This window comes from Notolepis coatsorum (genome assembly GCF_963971535.1).
Source record: "Notolepis coatsorum genome assembly, chromosome: 8".
In the NCBI taxonomy this organism is placed as follows: Eukaryota; Metazoa; Chordata; class Actinopteri; order Aulopiformes; family Paralepididae; genus Notolepis; species Notolepis coatsorum.
This window is the reverse complement of record NC_140172.1, coordinates 86,171,860-86,186,526: the sequence shown is the minus strand read 5'-3', so window position 1 is coordinate 86,186,526 and position 14,667 is coordinate 86,171,860. Positions and strand designations below refer to the sequence as shown.

Below are 14,667 nucleotides of genomic sequence, written 5' to 3'. Positions count from 1 at the left end.
CAGTCCCCTGGGTCATCTCCTCATATGACTACAAACTAAATGGTGGCGCACATTTCCAAGCGTCTAATATTCGCCGGTTTCCGTATACATTTCCAAAACTCATATTTCACTAATAACACTTTAACCTATTGGTAAACAAATGTATTGATGCAAATACACTATGACTGCTGTTTTGACAGTGTTAGGGTATTTACTCTTGGCTACAAAAAAAAACAACGCAACATTAATTCATACAGTCTGTAGAGATGGATTTATGGCGTGATGTCATTTTGGGCCGGTACCGGACCCGTCGGGCTTAACTTGACATTGAGGGTAGTATTTGTAGTAAATACCTTATAATATTTAATACTGTCTCTTTCTCTATATCTTATCTTTCAATCTATCTCTCTGTCCATCTGTCTATATGTATATCTGTCCATCTGTGACTCTGTCTTTCATCTTTTCTATATCCGTCTCTCTCTCTCTCTTCTCTGCCCGCCCCCCCAGATGGTTTCACGTTTATTAAGCGCCACCAGACAACGTTGATTCAACGTCTGAAGAACGTGGAGTCATTGATGGATCATCTGAAGGAACAAAACGTTATCAGTAAGTCTGTCTGGAGTCCTTTCTGCTTTCTTCTACTGCTACCAAATCCATGAATCTAATCTCAAACCACATATAATGCATCGCAAACCAGATGTATTAATATATCTTTCTTCCTATGGATATTTGTATCATGTCAATTATAAGAATTTGCTTAATTTTGTATACTTTTAATTAGTCTTAACTCTTTCTGCGCCATACCTGAGATTTCTCAGGTTTCAAATCCAACTGTTGAGCGCCAACCCCGAGATTTCTCGGGTTTAGATCCCTTTTTTTTTTATATATTTTTTTCCCATTCTAAACCCACCCACTTGCACGGACCTGCCTGTGTCTCGCTGGCACCGCTGCCTACGATATAATTGCAATGACGATCGAATCCCGACAGGTGGCAGTATCGCCTACCTTTTGAACTGGGTCTCTAAGGTGTCTTTCAGTACTGAGGTACCTCCGGCTGCAGGAATCCCTTCCCCCTCAAAGTGAATCAGCACACAGGCATGTGTCGAAGATTCGCCTGAAACCTATTGTTTCCCGTATTATAGCCAGACCCAATGCACACGAGTAATGGCAATCGCGATGGAACTACACAGATTATTCATTTTGGAGTACCTTCTGACTAAGGTCTATTTTAGGTATATTTTACCGAACCTAAAACATGCTTTTGTATTGATCACAGCGTCGTATTTTAGCAAACCTAAAACATGCTTTTGGTAACTGCAGTGGCCTTTGCCTGGGTCCGCTTCTCGAGGCAGTCGGGAGGTATTCCGTACGCGCTTTCTATCCAATAATAGTCTCCACACTTTGAGCTCCGCTGTCAGATATCAATGGATATCCGATTTATTTAGAAAATCTATTTACATCGAAGCTGGGACCAAAGCGGTCAGAAAACTGTGGTGGTAATCTGGACATTGTGGACAGTGACTCCTACAGGTCGGTTGGGGACGCCTGCACAGCAGAGACAGGAAAAGGGCGGGGGTAGTGTGAGCCTCCCACACGTTACACCTCGCCAATGAGAGTCCGCGCTGGCAGGTGAAAAGATGTGACAGGCTGCCTCCTCGTGTACCGGAGGGGACACGTGATCCAAGTCTTCTATCCTCCCTACAACTGGCCAATGGGGGGCATATGCGAGCAACGTTCAAGAAAGGGGGGGGAAGAATTGGCACAGTGGAATTGCGATGGGAGAATTTTTTTTTTAATTAAAAAGAGGAGAAAAAGTGGATAAAAAAATATATATATAGTCAGGTGAGTGTCCATTACATACATATAGTGTACATATGATAATGTTCATTCAAAAGTCCATATTTCAGTCTTCCATACGTGCTTTCTATCCAATAATAGTCTCCACACTTTGAGTTCCGTTGTCAGATATCAATGGATATCCGATTTATTTAGAAAATCTATTTACATCGAAGCTGGGACCAAAGCGGTCAGAAAACTGTGTGCCTTTCCCGTTCTACACCCACCCAGGTGATTACCATCACTAATTTATGCCCTCAGCTGCGCAGTGACTGGTAGGCCTAGACCAGGGGTGGGCAATTATTTTTCCCGGGGGGCCGAATGAGCAACTGAAAATATGTTGGAGGGCCGGGCCAAAATTCCAAACTCAATTATGCATAATATACATTTTATTTCTATATAAAAAGCAGTAAATGGCATTGTTTTGACCCCTGGTAAGAGTGTATGTTATTATTTGGCAATTAAAAGGTGAGGTTAGCTTTCAAAAATATCATTTATTCAAATAGAATTTATTTCCAAAATGATAAACAAAATGTGAAACATTAATAACAAAGGGCATGTATGAAAAAGTGCTATACAAATAAAGTTATTATTTTGAGTTTCATATACTATTGAAACAATGATTTTCTTAGCTTTCTAAAGACATCACATCATCTTATAGCCAAAATAAACAAGACATGAAAAGTGTCGGTAGCCTTTTTTACTCTACATGCCTATATTAAACATTTAATGTTTTCAGAACTGTGCAAAAAAAAGAAAAGAAAATATCAAGTGTCCCATTTCACTTGTTATATTTCCACATTTTAGTGTTCTTCAGCTATTTTTTTTTTCATTCAGTGTGATAAATTCAGTCTCTGTTGAGCTTTAACAAGTCCATCAAAGTCAGGTTGCATGTCTGAGGTGGAGATGCGAAGCACAGCTGCCAGATGTTCATCAGTGAGAGAGGATCTGTACCTGGACTTGGTAAACGTCATGACTGAGAATGTCTGTTCACATATAGGTGGATCCAAAGAGAACCAACATCTTCTGAGCATGTCTCCTCATGTTTGGAAAGTTCTCCTCCTTGAGAGCAGAGTAGAACTCTAGCAGTGATGCTGACTTAAAGTGCTCTTTCAGTAGTGAATCAGACTGCAGGTCAATGAGTTCAAGCTGAACATCAGTGGGTGCACTATCAACACTGCAGGTAAAGGGAGAGGAAACCAGCTGCATTTCATCCTCAACCTTTTTGAAATCTTGAAAACGCCTTGACAATTCATCATGCAGTGCTCCCAACATGGATGAGTACCTGTGCCGGTGATCAGCTGATGGTTTGACTTCTTTCAGGGTTTTCATGTGTTTGAGATTGTTGCTGCCTAGTTGCCTTGAAATTAATTGCAACTTTGTCATGAAGGCTTTCACATGGCTATGCATTTCATGAGCAAAAATGCCCTTGCCCTGCAGTTGTGTGTTCAGTAGGGATGGGTACCGTTCACATTTGAACCGATACGGTACCGGTACCTGTGAATCGATACCGGTACCCAACGGTACCTTTTTTCTGTACTTTAGTCTCTAAAAATTTTATCTACCTACCTCAGTTGTGAAAAAAGAAATCCAAACTTCAAATAACCACACTTTCGACCATTTTTCGGCTTGCCCCGACTGCTTTGTTGTTGAATCAAGTCAAATCCTAGGTAAGCGTATATTGTGCGTGTGAACGTTGACATGAAAAAAAAAAAAAAAAAAAAAAAAAAAAAAAAAATTATTATCATGTAATCTTTCGCGGGCCGGTCAGAATCATCCCGCGGGGCGTATCCGGCCCGCGGGCCGTACAATGCCCAGGTCTGGCCTAGACAGTGCCGTTCAGGCAAGTCAGGTGAACCACAGCCCACAATACAACTGAGGCAAATCCATTTTCCCCAGAATAGGCCAACACTGGGCAAGCATTCCCTTTTTGACTACACAGATAAATCATAACATTCACATATCCTTCTTATTATTATATAATAATAATAATAATAATAATAATAATAATAATAATAATAATAATAATAATAATAATAATAATAATAATAATAATAATAATAATAATAATACATAACTAAAAACACTTGTATGGCTTTTACAGTAACGATCGCAGCTTCGTGAAACGACCCCCCCTTGATGATTTTGTGAAGAAACATCTATATATGGTATATACCTTTTGATTTGGAAATAAATAATATAGGTTTCAGCCGAGCAACCCGAATGATTAGCGCATATCCATATATCACGCCATATCTCACTATCTAGAAACGAGACTGGATTATTTCTAAACAGGGCGATGTTTAGCATGGAATAGCGCACAAACGAAAGTATGTAGAAACTAGGGATGCACCGATATGAAAATTGGCCACCGATACCGATTGTTCAACTAACACAATCGGCCGATACCGATACTGATACTTGTGGCAAAAAATAAGTATTTGTAATTTTTTTTAATATTCTTTTTAATATTTTTTTTTTAATTTTTTTAATGAAACTACTGTATATTTGTATGTGTATGTTTGTATTTGTAGGCCTCTTTACTTACTTAAAAAAAGGAAACATCAAGAAATATGTTTATGGTATCACTATCCCTCTCCCAGTATCGTCTGGCGGCCTGCAGCGGGATACTATTTTCTCAACCAGAGCTTTCAACCAATGCAATGGAACCATTCTGGCGGCCTGCAGCGGGATACTATTCTCTCAACCAGAGCTTTCAACCAATGCAATGGAACCATTTTGATTGACAGTCGATTCGGCCAATTACGCCACACCGCTAGCACCCACCTCCTGCTGTTTGTTTGTTTGTTTGTTTATTTACACATATAAAAACAGTTACATATATAATACAATATAGTCCACAAGGGATGTGTAGGAGAATGATTTTACAAATGTTATAATAAAACAAAGCCTTTCTATACATTTGTCTGGTTGAAAACTTTATTAACAGATTGCAGAATGTGTAGTTGGGTACGGAATGAGCAACGGAATGGAACCGAGCTATGAACGGCTTGCTTGCTATCTTCGGGTAAATACTATGCTGATGTAATTGAACGTGTAACTAACTATATAACGTTAATGCCACAAAACGAATGTTTGTGTCATTTTAACAGCAGATACTTTCTTAAATGCCATCCTCCCGACAGAGCGGTGTTGATGGGGAGCTCTGATGGGTTCGCTTGGTTGTGTTATTAGCATTGAACAGCTAACCGAAAGCTAGCGTTAACTAATGTTAATAATAATATGCTGATGTTATTGTCCGTGTAACATTAACTATATAACGTTAATGCCACAAAACGAATGCCTTGTTAATCATAAGTAGTAACTTTGATGCAGTAGCTTGTGTGTGTGTGTGGGGGACGGCGGGCGTTGTGCAGGTAGGTCGCGAGTGAACTTTTTTTTTTTTGCCTTTTGCCGCTACACAAATTGATGGTTATTTATCGGCGACTGCTATCGGCACATTTGAGCTTATCGGCCGATAGGCCGATAGCAGTCAACAAGGCACTTATCGGCCGATACCGATACCCGACCGATATATCGGTGCACCCCTAGTAGAAACTAACTGGTTTGTCAATGTTGGACTATAAACAGTGCCTGTCAAATGAGCCATACTATTGTCTCCATAGTGGGGCTGACCCCTATTAGTTGAATAGTCGACTAATCGATCGAAAGGAGCCGTAGTCGATTGCCAACATCTTAGTAAAAAAAAAAAAAAATCTTTTTTTGTAATAAAAAAAAATGTATCATTCTTTCCAAAAGAAAAGAGGCCTAGAAGCATGGCTAACGCTAATGGCACGCATACCAGAGGCTAACTGTCTAAGAAAACAGGCACAGAGGCACTGAAAGAGGATTTCACCCATCTAATGAACACACTAGACTAGACAAAGATCAAGATTTATCCATCAGTGGACCAATTGCATGCTTTTGCAGAGGACAAGAAGCCTTCCGTTGACTCCTTCAGACATTAAGCACCCCCCACATCCCAAATGGAATGATAAAAAATAAAAATAAAAAAATATACTTTTTTTTCCCCAATTATTTTTTTCCATAATCGACTAATAGTCTACTATCGGAAAATGTCGGCCAATCATAGTCGACTATCCAAATCCTTAGTCGGGGACAGCCCTACTCCGTAGCTATAATACAGAACACACGATGGGTCTGTAAACATCGCGAAAATGGTCAATAACGCTGGCGCCATTGAGTAAAGATGGGAAAACAGCATGGCGATCAATGAGTTAAAAGTATAAACCTTATTTAACCTCTTAAACCCTAGCCCTAATTTCTGAAAATGTGCCTAAAAATACATACCTAAGTAAATGGAAGATTGCTCCACTTCTACAAGGCCCATTTGCATGTTCTTGGTATCGGGACATCTATGGATCTCAGGGAATGTATTCCCAGTGTACTTTCTTTTTTCATCTTTGATGGTGAATAACACCATGCAAAAATGTACCAGACATGAAACATTTTGCTCATTCAGCACCATCTTGGGATCACGTGGTACAAAAGATCTAAACAAATGAATAAAGGGCAGATGATTAAACAAAGTTTTGTAGATACAGTACGGAATTTTGCCATCCGGACACATGCAATTTGAAATATGATTATAGAATATAGAATATCAGGCCTATAAATTACCTTATTATGGCCAAGTCGCACATCTATGGATCGGGCCAAATCCCCCCTTTCCAATGGCAGAGTTCAATTAGTATCACCTCACCAGGCGTGCAGCAAAAACCGTGAATGAAATCTACTCTAACTACAGTTACTTTTTTATGATGAAAGGTGTCCACCATTTTTCATCAGATTGCAACGCCATTTTTTGCTAGACGTTGATAACTGCGTTCTAATTTATGGCAATAACGTTCAGGTTTGTTCCACCCATGAGATATGATCCTGAACATAAAGAGGAAAAAAATAACTGAAAAAGAAGTCTGATGATTGACAGGGGCTGGCGTGAGCTGGGAAGTGTAGTTATTTTTTTCATTCGAAAGCCCATCGAAAGCCCTGGGTCTCTTCTCTCAAAAGACTACACTCAAGTTAGGTTGCGCCAAATCCTTGTCAATCCTCGCCTTTTTCCGACTCGATGCCCTGAGATTTTTATGAACTCATATTTCACTAATAACAGTTAAAACCATTGGTAAACAAACGTAGTGCTGAAAATATACACTTTGACTGCTGTTTTGACAGGCTTAGGCTATGTGTCCACTCAAAGCCTTTTTTTCAAGGCGGACCGCTTTGAAAAAAGAAGAAAAAAAAGCTTCAAGCGTCTTTCTGGGTCTCCCCAGAGCTCGCGCCAGCCGCGGCTCCGCCCCTTCCTCGATGAGTTACATTGATGAGCGCGCTCCTTTCCAAAAAAGTTTAACTAGTTTCAACTTTATGAGCTGGGAGCGCTCCGCCAAAAACGTTGCCGTCGAGAGCTCATAAAACGTGAGGTGCGGCTCTGGGAAGAGGAGCGCGCCTGACGCTTCTCCAGCATAGAAATGAATGACAGAAAGGAGCTGACAACTCATAAAACGTCGGCTATGGACACAAGCCCCTAGGGTCTTTACTCTTGGCTACATTTGAAGGGGAGAAAATGCAACATTAATTCATACATTCTGTAGAGATGGATTTATGGTGTGATGTCATTCTCGCACTTGTACCGGACCGCTCTGGCTTAAGAGGTTAAGCAATTGTAAAAGTATAAATCTTATTTAAGTATAAACCGTATTTAAGCCAGAGTGGTCCGGTACCGGACCGACAATAATTTCATGCCATAAATAGATCAATACAGTCCGTATTAATTAATTAAAAGTGTATATTTTCAGCATTACGTTTGTTTACCAATGATTTTAAGTGTTAATAGCGAAATATGAGTTCATAAATATCTCTGTGCATCCCGGCGCACACTGGATGAATTAGCCGTGAGAAAATAGCGTGTCATGACAACGTTGTAGTCCTAAGAGAGAGGAGACCCAGGGCTTTCGATGGACATAGACATTTCATAAAATGATACTACCCAGCTCACACCAGCCTCTGTTAAAGCTGTTGAAAATATTATTAGCGAAAAATTCTGACATTATTTATTGCCATAAAATGGAACATAGTTTGTTTCTTTACCTTTCTTTGAACGTCTAGGAAATAAATCTTGTCTCAATCTGATAAAATGGCGGAGCTATTTACATTATAAAAAAGTAACTGTACTTACTGTAGATTTCATTCACAGTCTTTACTGCCCTGTTACGGGCACCTGGTGGTACTAAATCCAGATTGAACTCTGCCATTGGAAAGAGGAGATTTGGCCCAATCCCTAGATGTATGACTTGGCCATAATAAGGGCATTTATATGCCTGATATTCTATATTCATATTTAAAATTGCATATGTCCGGATGGTCAAATTCAGTACTGTATCTACAAAACCCCCTGTAAATCATCCGCCCTTTATTCATTTGCTTATAGTTTTTGTACACTTGATCTCAAGGAGGTGCTGAATGAGCTCAGTGGCAATTATTTACATCTGGTCATTGTTAGCATGTTGTTATTCACTGCCAAAGATGGAAAAGAAAAATAATAATTGATATTCTCCTTTGGTTCATTACAATTTACTCAAGCATAGTAACAGACACAATATTTCTGATCAATATCACTGGGAATACATTCCCTGAGGTCCATAGATGTCCCTAGATACCAAGAACATGCACATGGACCTTGTAGAAGTGGAGTAATCTTCCATTTACTTACGTACGGTATGTACTTTTAGGCGAATATTCTGAAAATATGGCTAGGGCTTAACACTTTCAATGCCGGCCGTGTTTTCCTTTTTACCCCCTTGAATGCCGCCACCCACTTCAATGTTAGCGTTAAAAACGCATAATCTATGTTTTAAATTATGGCTATGTGTCTAATCTGCCCGTCGCTCACCAATTACTTGTGTGCAGTCAACATTATCGAAACGGATTGTTTTTTAATCGGTTCATATCCTTTTTATAGCATTTCGAAAAGCTATCGTTTTCTCAAAAATGTCCGGAAAATCTCAAACGGCATTTATTGGAATATTCTCGAATACACTAGACACGTTGTCATTTGTCTGCCTATTTATGAATAGTTTTCAAATAAATGCTAGATTATCGATAGTATATGTGTACTTATGCATGCTATAGAAGCGAGCTGAGAAATCGATTACCTCATTTCCTCAACATCACACACACACACACATACGGGACACGCTGAGATATAGGTCAAAACAGCTCCGATTACCCCAAGACTGGTAACATAGATTCCTTACCTTAGATCAGATGTTCTCCAAAAAGATTATTCCAATTCCTGATCGCCATTCCAAATATCGATCACGTTTATTGATTGATTATTGGCTGCTGTAAATATATATTCCATATATATTTCCATCTCGCGATCACTTCCCTCTTGATCAGACGGCTCGCCACCATAGTGGAACCAGTAGGCTCCCCCCACACACATCCACCACACATCCACCAGTATAATCGAATGGCCTGCAGTTACACAGGGATAGACGATAGGGGGCGGTATTTTCCCATCGGAGCTCCTACAGGGGCTGCTGTACCAATGGGAGACTCGTTGATGAAATATGAATTCAGATCGCTAATAAAAAAATAAAACGACTTCGCGTCGTCGGCACTCAACGGGGGGCATGAAATACCGACATAACATGTCGTCGGCACTCAAAGTGTTAACACTTCCAGCGCCAAAAACGCTGTCCAGCGTTATTGGCCGCCAATGCGTTGTCTGCCAGGATCGCTGTACAGCGTTTTTGAGATCAATATTTAATTTTTTCGCCATGGCATTCATAATTCATATACCCACCCCCGGTCCTGCAGCTGGACCTTAGATGTGACTGCAACGATGGCTCAATACCGCCGCCTGGTGGATGGTCGGGCGATTTACACTCGCAAACAGGATGTGCCATCAGTGCATCGATGAAAATCATCCGGCAGTCGCATCTCGTTACGGGACTCCCGACAGACACTATGTACATAATGGATCGCTTTCTAAACTTAATAATCGATATGATTTCGGCGTTTATTGCGCCATACAAACCGGAAATGGACCTAGGCGATCGGCTTCGTATAATTGGGATCTTTCACCGCCAGTCTCATTGGCCCACGGTAAGAAGAATATAACGTTATTTTCAACCCGATTGTGCATTTCCTTGTTTGCAAACCATTTGATCAATATATCCACCCAACCTACATAAAGCAGTTACTGATGATCGGGGAATTATAAACGACCCCCCCCCCCCCTTTTCTCCACGCATGATGAGGCATAATGTATACCGATCATATACATTTGAGTTTTTTGGTGTAGCGTGTATGGGGGGGAAACGGCAATCGATAATCTATATATGCGTTTGGGCCTATAACTAGCGTTTTTGGAATTACAGCAGAAAAGATTAAAAACATACTTATATTCTAGAAGGTATTAACACAACAATGTATGAATGAAAAAGTATAACGTTCCCACATCCTGAACGATAGATAATCGATGTTGAATGGGCCATAGTAATGTCAATATAGCAATACAGTTTTTAAAGTTATAGCCCTGCAAAGAAGGTAAACATCTCCATAGGCTTACAGCGCTGGCAGAGAGGGGTATGAGATGGGCATAACCCCCGGCGGGCAATGTGTTAACAGGTTAAGCACATCTTTAGTAATTTTAACATTTAACACACCAAGTCCAACTTAAGTGGTTTCAATTTAACATACAAACTATACTTAAATATATATATTGCATTTTTTACCATATGATGGTATATGTAATAGGATAGTAAATACATATTTACTTCTTTCAGCGGGGGAAGAGTACGCAGGCGTGCAGTCGCAGCCCTCAGCCAATCAGCAGACGGCTCGGCTAGTGGAGCTCATCATCACCAAGGGCAACGCAGCCGCTGAACTGTTCAGGAACTGGATCCAGAAGAATGACGTCTTGCTGCTCAGAGACCTCCTGGGTACAGTACCTTTACTGCTGTAGACCTCCTGGGTACAGTACCTTTACTGCTGTAGACCTCCTGGGTACAGTACCTTTAGAGACCTCCTGGGTACAGTACCTTTACTGCTGTAGACCTCCTGGGTACAGTACCTTTACTGCTGTAGACTTCCTGGGTACAGTACCTTTAGAGACCTCCTGGGTACAGTACCTTTAGAGACCTCCTGGGTACAGTACCTTTACTGCTGTAGACCTCCTGGGTACAGTACCTTTAGAGACCTCCTGGGTACAGTGCCTTTACTGCTGTAGACCTCCTGGGTACAGTACCTTTAGAGACCTCCTGGGTACAGTACCTTTACTGCTGTAGACCTCCTCGGTACAGTACCTTTACTGCTGTAGACCTCCTGGGTACAGTACCTTTACTGCTGTATACCTCCTGGGTACAGTACCTTTACTGCTGTAGACCTCCTGGGTACAGTACCTTTACTGCTGTAGACCTCCTGGGTACAGTACCTTTACTGTTAGTGGCACTCGTAGTAGCAGCTGCTGCATAAGTAGTCAGTAATACTAGTAGTGGTAGGAGAAGTAGCAGTATTAGTAGAATAGAATACGATAGAATAATATTTATAGTAATTATACTGTGTACAATGAGATTAAGAACTCAAACTTAAGATGCTACATAATAAATCACACTGTACACAATTATCAAATAACACAAAGTTCACAGTAACGCAACTTTAAAAAATTATAATAAAAAGGTCCTCTAGTGTGCACATCATCCATCCGTGTGTGTTTTGTGTCACAGTATTTTGTGTAGTAGTATTTGTGTATAATTATAATATGCACTTCATTTACTCCTACAGCTCAGGCTAATGAAGCCGCCTCACCCAGTCAAGATCTTTCAGGTATAAAGTACTATTTTCACACACGCACACACACACACACACAGTATCAGTAGTAGTAGTCGTAAAATCAGTAGTAGTAGTACGAGCAACAGCATTAGTAGTATTATATCATATACACACACAACTTTTAAATTGTTGAAAACCCCTCAAAATATAACTTGGATTTCTCTCTCTTCCTCTATCTTTCTCTGTCTCTCTTCCTATCTTTCTCTCTTCCTCTATCTCTCTTCTATATATCTTCCTCTATGTCTCTTTCTTTGTCTCTTCCTCTATCTCTCTCTTTGTTTCTCTTCCTCCATCTCTTTATTTGTCTCGCTTCCTCTATCTCTCTTCCTCTATCTCTCTGTCTCTATCTCTCTACCCTCTCTGTCTCTACTCCCTCTGTCTCTACTCCCTCTGTCTCTCTACTCCCTCTGTCTCTACTCCCTCTCTCTCCTCTCCAGATCTGCCTATGGAGGAGCAGCTTAGGCGTCTCCAGGAGGAGAGAACTTGTAAGGTCTGCATGGATAAAGAGGTGAACATCGTCTTCATCCCCTGTGGTCACCTGGTGGTGTGTAAAGAATGTGCCCCATCGCTGCGCAAGTGTCCCATCTGTCGAGGCCTCGTTAAGGGAACCGTCCGCACCTTTCTGTCGTAGGGAGATTGTCGAGGCCTCGCTAAGGGAACCATCTGCACCTTCCTGTTGTAGGGAGATTGTCGAGGCCTTGTTAACACTTTCAGCGCCAGGGGTCTCTATGGGCGTATGGCCGTTGTGTGCCAGTGCTCTGTTCAATGGGGATATATTCCGGTGTTTGCAGTGCTAAAACTATATTAAATATTATAGCTATGGATCTAATAACATTGTCGATTGTCAGTGAGTTTCTTCCGGTCAACATGCAAAAAACAGATAATCTTTTCATCCATACATTTCCGTTTTATACCGTGGTGAATATGAGTATAGTTTTAGAGTGATTACGGTATGTGTAATCCCGGGAAACGGCGCGAAACAGCGTTTTACTGCATTTCATTATAAATCGTGCCATTTCTCGCCTGGATCAATAATCAATCTGAAATCAACGCTAGATTATCGGTATTATGTTTCATCATGCATGCACGAAAGGGTGGGGAGGGGGGTCGTTTTTCTATGCTTCGATCGCCACCAACGGCATACATTACACAGTACATTACAGACACACGCTGCGATCGCGGGGAAAAGATTATCGGATCAACGCAAGATTGATAACATATAGTCCTTACCTTGTCTATGATGTACTGCAAAAAGAATAATCCAATTATCTGATCGGCATTCCAAATACTGATCGCGATCGTGTGTCCAACGTTATCCAGCATTGCACATGAACGGGGGGGGGGGGGGGGGGCGAGGACCCTCGTCGATGCCATCCCTATAAGCGCTTGTCTTGCCGGAGTATTTAGACCCTGCCCGCCCGCACCAGCTCGGCCCAGAAAACAAACCACATCGTTTCAAATGGAGTGCAATAGCGGCCGCAATGCGTTAGGCGGCGGTATTGGCCGTTTGTGATCTCAGAGCCATTCCCAATGATAGCATCAGGCTGGATGGATGAATTATGAATGGATATAGCAAATAAAAGAAATAACTATTAAAACCCGACTTTTCTCTGGTTTGGCGCTCAAGCGATCATGAGTTAACCCGATTTATCTTGGGTCTGGCACTGAATGTGTTAAGGGAACCATCTGCACCTTCCTGTCGTAGGGAGAGGCGAAACCTTTTGGCTAATGTAATATTATTGCATATTAATGAACATTTTCATGTAAATATTCCAGATTATAGCTAGAGGCTAATTTCCATCTGTAGACCCTTTGCAGAGATGTTAACAGAGCAGATATATGACAAATATACATGAACTTCATTATCACAAGAACAGACAGTACATTTACAAATTACTAAACTTCATAATCACAAGAACAGACAACAGCACATTTACAAATGACTAAACTTCACAACCACAAGAACAGACAACAGTACATTTACAAATTACTAAACTTCATAATCACAAGAACAGACAACAGCACATTACTAAACTTCTCAACCACAAGAACAGACAACAGCACATTTACAAATTACTAAACTTCATAATCACAAGAACAGACAGTATATGTACAAGTTACTAAACTACATAACCACAAGAAACAGAAAATGACAATGTGTGATGTGTCGAGACAAACCGGGAAATATGAAGACTAAGTTAACGTCTTGAGCCTGATGTGTCCGGTACCAGACCCAAAATGACATCACACCATGAATCCATCTCTACAGACTGTATGAATGTTTACCAATAGGTTAAAGTGTTATTAGTGAAATATGAGTTTTGGAAATGTATTCGGAAACCAGCGAATATAGACGCTTGGAAATGCGCACCGCCATTTTGTTTGTAGTCATATGAGGAGAGGAGACCCAGGACTTTCAATGGGCGTTGGAATTTCGAAAAACAACACTACCCAGCTCAAGCCAGCTCCTGTCAATCAAATGACTTGTGGATTAACTTTTTTATTTATCTGTTTTTTTTTGGGATTATCTACCACAAACCTGAACGTTATTGGCATAAATTAGAACGCAGTTTGTTTCTCTACCTTTCTGTGAACGTCTAGCAAAAAACTGCGGTGCAATCTGATGAAAAATGTCGGAGAAATCTACATAATAAAAAAGTAACTGTACTTACAGTAGCTTTCATTCATGGTCTTTGCTGCACGCCTGGTGATACTAAATCCAGTTTGAACTCTGCCATTGGAAAGATATTTGGCCCAATCCATAGATGTGCGACTATCCATAGTTGTGGCTATAATAAGGTAATTTATAGGCCTGCTATTCGATATTCTATAATAATATTTCAAATTGCATGTGTCCGGATTGCAGAATTCAGTACTGTATCTACTAACCTTCTGTTTAATAATCTTCCCTTTATTCATTTGCGATTTTTTGTACATGTGATCTCAAGAAGGTGCTGAACGAGCTCAGTTTTTCATGCCTTGTCATTTTTAGCATGG

The 14,667-nt window shown here is 40.6% G+C and overlaps 1 protein-coding gene across 1 annotated transcript in view; it reads left to right on the top strand.

Moving 5' to 3' along the window:
- birc2 (baculoviral IAP repeat containing 2) overlaps positions 1–12,992 on the top strand; it is a 99,783-nt gene extending 86,791 nt beyond the window's left edge. The window contains exons 12-15 of the mRNA XM_084319598.1: positions 487–585; positions 10,626–10,781; positions 11,623–11,664; positions 12,108–12,992. Coding sequence (XP_084175724.1) covers positions 487–585; positions 10,626–10,781; positions 11,623–11,664; positions 12,108–12,301 — 491 coding nt within the window. The 3' untranslated portion in view covers positions 12,302–12,992. The remainder of the gene's footprint in view (positions 1–486; positions 586–10,625; positions 10,782–11,622; positions 11,665–12,107) is intronic.
- The last annotated feature ends 1,675 nt before the right edge of the window (positions 12,993–14,667 follow it).